At 27.1% G+C, this 10516-nt stretch overlaps 2 protein-coding genes across 4 annotated transcripts in view; both read left to right on the plus strand.

The window, feature by feature from the left end:
- LOC129607386 (organic cation transporter-like protein) overlaps positions 1-5674 on the plus strand; it is a 65990-nt gene extending 60316 nt beyond the window's left edge. For all 3 annotated transcript variants that reach the window (XM_055518367.1, XM_055518366.1, XM_055518365.1), the window contains exons 2-6: positions 3270-3453; positions 3818-4076; positions 4161-4575; positions 4742-5251; positions 5315-5674. In XM_055518367.1, coding sequence (XP_055374342.1) covers positions 3442-3453; positions 3818-4076; positions 4161-4575; positions 4742-5251; positions 5315-5420 — 1302 coding nt within the window. In that variant the 5' untranslated portion in view covers positions 3270-3441 and the 3' untranslated portion in view covers positions 5421-5674. The remainder of the gene's footprint in view (positions 1-3269; positions 3454-3817; positions 4077-4160; positions 4576-4741; positions 5252-5314) is intronic.
- Positions 5675-9301: 3627 nt separating this feature from the next.
- On the plus strand, positions 9302-10231 carry LOC129607532 (CDGSH iron-sulfur domain-containing protein 3, mitochondrial). The gene is made up of 4 exons (XM_055518565.1): positions 9302-9436; positions 9540-9660; positions 9716-9809; positions 9868-10231. Exons 1-4 carry the CDS (start codon positions 9395-9397, stop codon positions 9989-9991), a joined length of 381 nt encoding a protein of 126 aa, XP_055374540.1. The 5' UTR covers positions 9302-9394; the 3' UTR covers positions 9992-10231.
- The last annotated feature ends 285 nt before the right edge of the window (positions 10232-10516 follow it).

Here is a 10516-nt window from a genome sequence, read left to right on the forward strand (position 1 = left end):
TTTAATACATGACAAAAATGTAATAGTAATAAGGCTTACTGATTCAATATGATGCTGTAAAAAGAATTATTTATTAAAAAATTCATACTAAACTCTTACTCATTGTGGGGGCAAGTTTACTTTTGTTAAAGTAAACATCGATTGAAAGTAATCTGAACAATAACATAATAAAAATACATATTAACAATAACTATAGTCAAATGGCCACCCCCTTCTCACACACGTGAACTACCTTAATATATTATTAAAACCATATTTTATTAACGTATGAAATTAATATTAATTTGGAAAATCAATATGTAAATGTACATGGAATATGCACAAGGAATTCATGTCATATGGATACATACAACACTAGTATTCAATTGATTAAATTGTACTATTTCATCCATAGTGAATCTAAAATAAAATAAAAACTAGTAGCCCCTATAAAACACAGTCGTATAGATACACCTATTATAATTTAGTAAGTTTGGTCATCATTATTTTCGTCAGACTTTTCAAATAATATTCGGAAATAATAAATAATATTAAAAAATTTTTTTATAGACAATATTGTCGGTTACGATACCATCGATCGTTTCTCCTTGCAGGGTATTATATTTAATTTGGATTTTTAAAGAGCTAAAATTCATAGCTCTAGAACAACCAGTATAAAGTTGGCCGTGAGAGAAACAGGGATCTTCGAGGTAAATTCCTACTTTTTCAAAGGTTTGGCCCTGAGATTTATTTATCGTCAAAGCATACGCAAGGTTCAATGGAAACTGATGTCTAACAAAATTAAACGGGAGAGCGGGGGCGTTTGTTGTATCTAAAGATATTCGTGGAATAAAATGAACCGATCCAGCAAACGATCCATTAATGATTTTAAATTGTATGACATTTTGACGAATTCCTAGAACAATCAACCGTGTTACATTACACAATCCATTTTTTACAGATAAATTTCTCAATAACATTACAGTGCAACCTAATTTAATATTTAATTTAAATGGGGGCAACCCATAGGAGGATTTCAGCTATTCAAATATTCTACCGGAATATTTACTTGTAAATTATCATTTTCAGAGCCATCATTATTTTTCACGGAATCAATCGCATTGAAAGTTATTTTTTCAGAATTTTGTAAAAGAGCCAAAACATTTTCATTGATTAACCGTACATGTTCGTTTTTAGGGCAAAGAATTGCACGTTGAGAAATATTTTGTACATCAGTACATGTAAAACTGGTTCCAAAAATATCTGTTACTATATTATTTGACAAAAATGAATTCGGTACTTTAATAGAAAAGTTTGTTTTAGCAGATGATGGATTAGTAATAACACCATTACCTACGTTTAAAAGCCATTGACTAAAGTCCGGATCAGTAATAGCTCGCATATTCCGCTCTAGTTTAAAGGTTTGAAAGTATTGTCATAAAATAGACTTTTTAATTGTACTTTCGATAACTGTGCCCCGAGAACCTTTTCGTACAACGGGTAAAACTTGACGAAAATCGCCACCTAAAATAAGAACTTTTCCTCCAAAAGGAAGTTTGTTATCCATCAAATCTTGGAAAACCAAATCAACGATTTCAACCGCTGTGCCAGGTGCCATGTGTGCCTCATCCCAGATAAGCAAATCTAAAGATTTTAAAATTTCGCTTTTAGATTGAGAATGTCGAGGAAATTTAAGTGTTGATAAATCTAAAGGTAAACTAAATGCTGAATGACACGTCATTCCTCCAGGAATGTATTTTGAACATTTCTATTTTGGACGGATTTCATTATAGCATCTGCAGCTAAAAGTTGATCACTATTAAGACTATTCCATAAAATATCAGTAGTATTATCAACAACTATATTATCTGGATTTTGATAATATAATGAATTGGAATTATTTGGTTGAACTGAAAAATTAAGTTCAGCAGGTATATTTCCATCACCAACATCATCTGTATTTCGAGGAGCATTGTATGTTCTTTGATCATCATAGGTATTTCGAATAAAAATTAATGATATTTTGTTCATAGGTAAATTAACTGCTCTTCTCTCAGATAATTCTTTATCATAAACTTCTCGAAGTTTTTTATAACAACTGGCTGTGTTAATGATAATCATATTTTCACGACGGCATTGGGCGTTAGCAGAATTTAACATTCGTGCTTCAAGAGAAATATCTGTATCATAAACATACAATTCAGCATAAGATGGTGGCTGAGACATTTCTTTAACACAATTTGGTTGTAATTATGTATCAATTTCAATATTTTCTGAAGTTCTATGATAAACTTCACCTGATATCTTATAGCAATAAGGTCCATTGCCAGAAATTTGTTCAATTTTGGCTCCCATCGATGCAAATGTATTTGCATTATTATACTGTCTAATAAACTCCCTAAAATTTTTAGACAATTCATCATTTCCGATAAATAAATTTTTCAATGAATCAGGAAAAGATATATTTTGAGCCGAAATATGTGATAATTTATTATTATGGCAACACATACTTTTGCGCTCCTTTGAATGAACAGCTTTGCAATAAACGCATTCATTATTTAAAGATCCAAGATTATGAGTGCCCGGATTAATAAAATTTTCTGATCCAATAATGCCAGATTTAAAATGAGATCTGACAGCAACACGACGGCGTTGTTGTGCATGTTGTATAATGCATCCACGATTGTGTGAATAATGTGCTTGCTGCTGTTCCCTTATATTTTCACGATTTTGTGAATAATATGTTTGCCGTTGCTCTCTAATAATATCACGATTTTGTAAATAACGGACCCGCTTCTGCTCTCTGATTCCTTCACGATTATTTTCATAGTATGTAGCATTAATATTTCTTTTATTATTATTATTATTGTTCTTATTATTATTAATATTATTAATATTTCTTCTCTCGGCCATCTCAACAACAAAATCTTTAATTACTTAGAAATTTTTAAAAAAACATCTAATCACTTAACTGATTTTAAAAGACTGAAAAATTTATTCCACTTTACATGATTTTTTAAAAAATTTGTTATTTTCATATTGAAAATATCAAAGCAGGCCTGACAAATTTTCATAAAATAAAATTTTCATAAAATTTTTATAAAAAAATATTTTTGTTGTTGTTGCTTCTAATAGAAAAATATTTTTGTTGTTGTTTATAATGTCTGACGAAAATGATGATGAAACTTACTAAAATATAATATAGATTATAAGTATAAAATTGGATCTAGTAGTTCGTTTAAAAAATTTGAAATTTATAAAGAATTAAAAATTTTTCAATATTTTTCAAGGTGCTTTCATCCGAAATTAGCTAACAGAACATTTGATGAAATTAAACGAATTTATTCAAAACTTGATAAGCCGTCATGCACACGTTTAGAAGATATTATTGATGATATTGGTATACCCAGCGCAGAGTTTTGCACTAAATGGATATATGATTACGATTTTGGATATAAAAGTATGAATACAGAAGTAAGTAAAAAATGATTTTGCAAAATAAGAATAAAACAATTACCTTCTTTTTTTATACATAAGTATCAATACTTTCATAAACGGCATAGGATAAATTTTTATAAGTTTAAATAAGTCAATGTAAACAACTTAATTTATGTCACACTAAATGTACATACTTAGGTAAAACCAAATGCGTTTCAATGATTTTACCGGAAACCCATAAGTTCAATATTTTTTCCATATGTATAATAATCCGCATTCAAATCAAATTTAACTCCAAATTTCAAATTGGCAATTGTGTATTAAGTATTTTAGATATACATACATATGTATGTGCATTTAACAAACTTATTATATAAAACATTTTTGAACTTTTTTTTAGTTAAATTGGGTTTGTGATTCAGCTTACATATCTATATATGGGCAATCATTCTTTTTCGTTGGCTCTGTTATCGGAACATTGCTTTATGGTTTTTTATCAGATAAATTTGGCAGGTTAGTATTACTGATTATTGCAAATTTATCGGCTGTTACTGGAGATATTGCAACAACATTTTCAACAGATATTATTACATTTTCAATAAGCCGTTTTGTATCCGGACTAGCAGTTGATACTAATGCTTATCTGATGTACATGTTAGGTAAATATTATTGCTTATAAACTTTCTATTTTTCATAAAAAATAAATGGAAAATTTATGTAAACATTTCTAATTAGCATAATAGTTTTAGAATACATTAGACCATCAAAACGTATTGTTACTTTAAATTTTGTTATTGGCATTTTTTATACTGCTGGTTTGGTAATTACACCATGGATTGCTGTGGCAATAGGTCATTGGAAATTCTATTTACTGTCAATTACAAGTCCTTTATGCTTGGTTTTTACATTCATATACATAGTAAATGAAAGCGCTCAATGGTTAGTTACACAAAATAACATTGATGGAGCAATTTTAAGACTAAAAAGAATAGCGAAATTCAACGGGGTTTCTGTGAGTGAAGATGATTTTTTAGATTTCAGAAGGTATTGCGAAATATACTCAAAAAATGCTGAAGGAAATGAAAACCCTGCTAATTTCACGGACTTATTTAAAAAACCCAGATTAAGGAAAAGAATTTTCATATTATTTTATGTATTGTGAGTTTTTTATACATACGCACATATGCATGTGTACATATGTACGTATATGTATGTATGTACTTAGTAAAATAATTCATCATTGACTTTGACACTAATATAAAAAGTACCTATTTAAGAAATATGATACATATAATTTTTTTTTAAATATTTTATACTTACATAGAATGGTAACGACACTTTGTTATAACATTGTAAGCCGTAATGTTGAAGGAACAGGTTTATCGCCTTTTATGCTGTTTTCAGTTAGTTCTACAACAGTTTTTCCAGCCGCGGCAGTTTTAATTTTTCTTCAAAATAAAATTGGGCGTAAAGGAATGGCAACTTCATCTGCAATATTTTGTGCAGTAATTGCTGGAATAACAGGTGTCGTGTTGCGGACAGAACAAGGTCAAGAAAAAAATGTCGCCTTACTTGCCAGTTTACAAATATTAGCAAGATTTGGTATAGCTTTAGCCTATGAATCCGGTAATCAATTCGCTATGGAATTGATGCCAACATCTGTTCGAGGACAAGCAATTGCTGGATTGCATGTTGCGGGATATGCAATTTCTTTTCTTAGTGTGCCAATATTGCACCTATCAACTTATTTCGCATCATTACCTTCAATCGTTTTAACATCACTGTTCCTTTCGGAAGCGTTTGTTATATTATTTTTACCTGAAACATTAAATAAGTAAGTTAAATTACTCTTTTGTTCATTATATAACATTTTCCTAATTTTTAAAAAACTTTTCAGAGTCCTACCAAAAACAATCGAAGATGGCGAAAATTTTTCAATACAAGAAAAAGTTTTTGATTTCGCATGCTTTAAGCGAGAAAAGGTGAAAGACATGATTAGTTAATATTTCTTTCTTTTATATAGAGCTCGAATCAAAATAATAACCATTTTCCTTAAATACATATCTTAATATGCGTAAGTTATTAAAATTTATATAAGTAAATAAGTATGTATGTATGTACTTGCACATGTGCAACTACACAACAAAGGAGAAAAAGAAAAATGTGCACCAACCTACAAACATAAATACATACGTATGAATAGTAAAAATTTATTTCTTTAAAAATTTTAAAATACAGCCAGATATATACATATGTACATATATGTTTTTTTTTATTTTTCTAGCACAATATTTTACACAAAATTACTCAAATAATTTATTTCACAACATAACTAGGTTTTCACCAAAGTATATCTACTAACAAGTAGTTCGACTCTCCGTTTAATGCCTTTATATCTAACAAGTCCCAATACTCAATTTTTTCTTTAAATGCTACTGATCGTGTCATATTTTTTATTATTTTTTTCTTTTTTTTTAAGTAAAAAAGAGTTTAATATTTTAAAAAATCTCAGGATATTATACACATTTTTTAAAAAGCTTCCCATTTAAATTCTATTGCTCGAAAAAGAAAGAAAGGTAGGAGGAAAGAAAAAATGAAAAAAAATTTCAAATTCATATTTCACTATGGTTTCAAATGTTAATGAGGAAGGATGTATGATTTTTTATGCACATTTTGTATTTCCCAATAAGGTAAGTTGAGTAGTGTCGGCTAACAAAAATGTTATTAAAAGTAATATAGGTTGACACATTTCAACAATTTGAATTATCTCATTTCGGTTATTTATACGTTACTTATAAAATTGTTTCAAATAATTTCAGTTAGTTTTTAAATTATTAAAAATAAATATGTATGTACCTACTTCCAATAAATTTTTTTTTAAATAATTATTTTAAAACTATTTCAAACATGTTATATTGAGTGCTTCAAAAATTTTGCTGTGCTCTTTTTTCATATTTTATTAGCAGGTAAACAAGAGCAATCTATTTATAAAATGTCCCTGCATGTGTATGTATGACCTATCTTAATTCTAAACGGAAAGAATATTACATAAAGAACAAAAATTTTAAAATACCTGTTATTTTACAGTCGGAATTTTTGAGTCATTTGGTAAAATACCATTTATTTCAAAAATAAAAAAATATTCAAATCCGGTCATAAAAATATATGATTGTTTTTTCCAAACATTTTAAATATTTTTTTCTTCGGTAATTGATATAAATGATAGTAAGTTTTTAATATTTTTTCAAATAAAAATAGAGGTAAAATTTTGAAGTTTATATAAAATTTGTATTTAACAAATAATATTTGATTGTATTTTAGATATTATTTTCTAATTCCCTCTTCAAATTTTTTCTTTACTATTCAATATTCAATAATTATCTTTCATTAATTATATTTTCAACTTGACACTAAAGTTAGTTCCCATATCTTGAGTTAACTTACCCTATGAGAAAAAAAAGCTGTTCACTTAAAAATAATGAAATGCTTTCAGTAACATATAAAACATTGAAGGCGAAGGATGTGCTTGTTGTTTTTCCGCTTTTTTTATAATTTTAAAATAATTATCAATGAAAATATTAATATATTTTTTTGATTTTTCAAATATATTTTCTAAATTTTACCTGCTTTATAATAAGTGTGAATTTATTTTAATATTTCTTCTCAAAAAATAGCCACTTCGATTTAAAAAAAACCCATATAAAATAAGGTCCTGCTTTCAAGTTTCTCTCTGAGCATTGGGACTTGTTAGATATAAAGACATTACTCCGTTTACATCACACTAATGTAATCACTCACCAATATTTGTATACAAAAAATTCCCTTAGTTAAAAGAGTTTAGCAGTATACCTTCTTATTTTCATTTTTATATACATAAGAATTTTTGGGAGAGGGAAAGAGAACTCAATAGATGTCAACCTGTTTCTTTATAATGTATTTTGAAAGGCGACACTTGCTCGTATATAAAGTATAGGGAAAAATATTAAGAATTTTAAAAGCGACACAATCATTTCTGTAATTCATTCCATTACAAGGTGGCAAAAAAAGGTGTATTCATATTATAAAAGCGAAGCGGAAAAAAAGTGTTTAAAAAAATGATTATAATTTATATAATATAATTTTGAAAAATAATAAAAATAAATTTTAAAAAGACGTATAATATTAAAAAAAAATTTAAATAGTTGTGAAAAAAAAAATATTTTACAGTCTTTTATAAACAATCCAAGAATTTCATGGATAATTTAAAGATTTTAGAAAATACTTTTATTAAAATTTTTAATGATATTTGTACAGAAAAAAATTTAGAATGTAAAATATATGAAAAATAATTTCAACTATGAATGTTGTGAGAATTAGAATTTACCACATGATAAAAAGTTTTAATAAAAGTATACAACAATTTGATATAAAACAAAAATTTTTAGTGTTAAGCATTTGTAATTGATAATTATTAATAAATAAAATAAATAAATTATCTTTAAATTTTTTATTTTTATTTCAATCTTCATAAATTTAGAACATATTTCCCACGAATCGGTAATAATTATATTTCATAAAGTAATCAGTATGCATACACCTTTTTTTCTTTATAAATTACTTTATTTCTATGTCACTACCTAATACTGTGTATCTACTGTACCAGATACATGCACGTGTACATTCATACATGAAATTTGAAACTCTTTGGCTTTCATACATTCGAATTTTTTACCTAAATTTTATAAAATGAAAAATAAATTTTGTTATTATCAAAATAAAAATAACAAAATTTTTACCTAACTTAATTTCATTTTATTTTAGTTCAATGTTTTTGATACACTCGTTTGTTTACAATGTTTTGTTTCTTTCTTGAATTACCATCTATTTCTAAAAAAAAATGGAATATTTTAAGAATTTGGAAGCAAGATGCAAACGAAAACTAACGGAATGGAACGAGTCGAATTACTTATTAATAGATATATTTTGGGTTTTCACGACACTTTTGCCAACCTTTCATTCCGCTTGCACACAAGCACAAAACTAGAAACCACTAATGCAAGAGTTGTCGTGTAAATACGTTTAATAAGAGATGTTATTAAGAGCGTAGAATACACATAAGATAACCGAATTGACCACACGACGCAGTAGTGTTTTTCGGTGCTTTTTCAGCACTCTCGTACCTTTAAATGCACATGGAAAAAGATTATTTACACTAAAATGCATTTAAGCATTTTTTTAGCACATAACCTAATATTTTTGCAAAAATAGCAAAGAAATTTTTTAATTTTAAAGATTTTTCTGAAAAATTCAAAATTTCACTTTTAATTTTGACCATCCTTATTGAGCATTTTAACCAATTTCAATCTCAAATTTCCCACAAAATGCGATAAAAAAAATTAGACCTTTAAGGTTTACAATTCAGAAAAAGAAACCGTCAATAAAGAGATGATTTAATAAACAACAATTCAAATCAGCAATAATATTTGCTATTGAGTTCGAAAAGTTTTCACATGTTACAGTGTTTTTTACAATAAAATTTTTTCTCAAACTTTAAAAACTTTATGTGTATTTTCAATCGTTTAAAGTTCTTAAGCTTTGCCCTTATTACTTTTCGGAACTGAACTAACAAAAACATTCTAAGTCATCAACCGGTCCGACTTTTATTTGAAAATATTTTATTTTTATTGTTATTTTGCTTTCGCTTATTCGAAATTAAAAAAAAAACAAAATTTAATGAGGAAAAAAAAATTCCCCAGATATGGTAGATCTACAATTGAGTTATTAAATTTTTATCTGCAAGCAAATTTTATGCAGTGTAGTGTTTCTTTAACCTGGATTGTTCTGTCTACAGTTTTGTTTTCTTGAAACATATGTTTTTGACAATTTTATTACTTTTAGAGGTTGTGTTTGTGTTTACTCTCAACATTTTGTAATTTGGGAGAACAATAATTTCCTTTTAGTTTTGAAATCTAATACTTAAAATTTTAAACTACATAAAATGCTTAAACTTTTTAAATTTTCTCGATATTCTATAAAATGTGTAAGTAATGCTAAAATAGAACTTATGAAAACGTATGAAGTAGTTCAAAACATACGATTTCAAACTTATATTAAAGATACTATATTTTAAATTCTATTGCTAGCCAAACCGATTTTATTCGAAAGAGATTCCAAAAAACGTATTAGAAACAAATCAAAGCTCTCAACATCAGGAAAATGGAGCAATTTATGATAAAAAACCATTTAAATTAAATTTGACAGAAGGTAGTTATTTTGCAATTCTAATCTAGGTCACTGCAATTAAATTTCAATTATTTAGGAAAAATGTATGCATGGTGCTTATGTGGAAAATCTAAAAATCAACCACTTTGTGATGGAACCCACAAAAATGAATTTCTAAAAATTAAACATAGGTTTATCAAAATTTTCGATTTTTGTGATTCGATTTCTCATCACTTCTTTTTATTTTAGACCCATACGTTTCCAAGTTGAAAAAACCGGTGAATATTGGTTATGCAACTGCAAGCAAACTAAACATCGTCCATTCTGCGATGGCACTCATAAACAACCAGAAATTCAAGCAGCTATTAAATAAGTAGACAATTCGCTGAAATAAATCTTTAAATTTTGTTTCGAAAAAAACTTGTATACATATGAATATTTAAAATACTTTTAATATTCTTGATACACATAAGTAATGTGCCTATGCACTAAATAATTTGGATGATTTAAATTTCAAAATTTTGTCTTGAAAAACAATCATTCTTTAATATTTTTGAAGTAGCTATGTATGAACATAAATGTACATTAAACGTGTACAATAATACAAACATAATATATTTGTATCTTTGTCCAAATAGGTATACGTATTCCATCGTCAAGATAACTATTTTAGAATTAAGTCTATTGTTTGTCATGAATCATAATAAGTACTAAATCTAAGGTAATTTTACACAAATTCTAAAGACGCTTCCTAAGTACATATTATTCTAGTAACACTCAGTAAATTCTGGTAACAACCATAGGAGTGGATAAGTTCGCTTTCTTAAACTTTTTTGTATTATACCCCTTATTATTGAAAAAGTACCCTGTCGCGAAAATACTTGTTCTGGCTTCCAGC

Source organism: Condylostylus longicornis, unplaced genomic scaffold (assembly GCF_029603195.1).
Source record: "Condylostylus longicornis isolate FDR11 unplaced genomic scaffold, ASM2960319v2 ptg000027l, whole genome shotgun sequence".
Lineage (NCBI taxonomy): Eukaryota > Metazoa > Arthropoda > Insecta > Diptera > Dolichopodidae > Condylostylus > Condylostylus longicornis.

Excerpts from the sequence above, each read along its gene's own strand:
- LOC129607532 (XM_055518565.1), top strand. The coding sequence starts at position 9,395 with ATGCTTAAACTTTTTAAATTTTCTCGATATTCTATAAAATGT. Across the intron at positions 9,437-9,539 it reads CTCGATATTCTATAAAATGT|CCAAACCGATTTTATTCGAA; the intron begins GTAAGTAATGCT and ends TTCTATTGCTAG. Across the intron at positions 9,810-9,867 it reads TTTCTAAAAATTAAACATAG|ACCCATACGTTTCCAAGTTG; the intron begins GTTTATCAAAAT and ends TTTTTATTTTAG.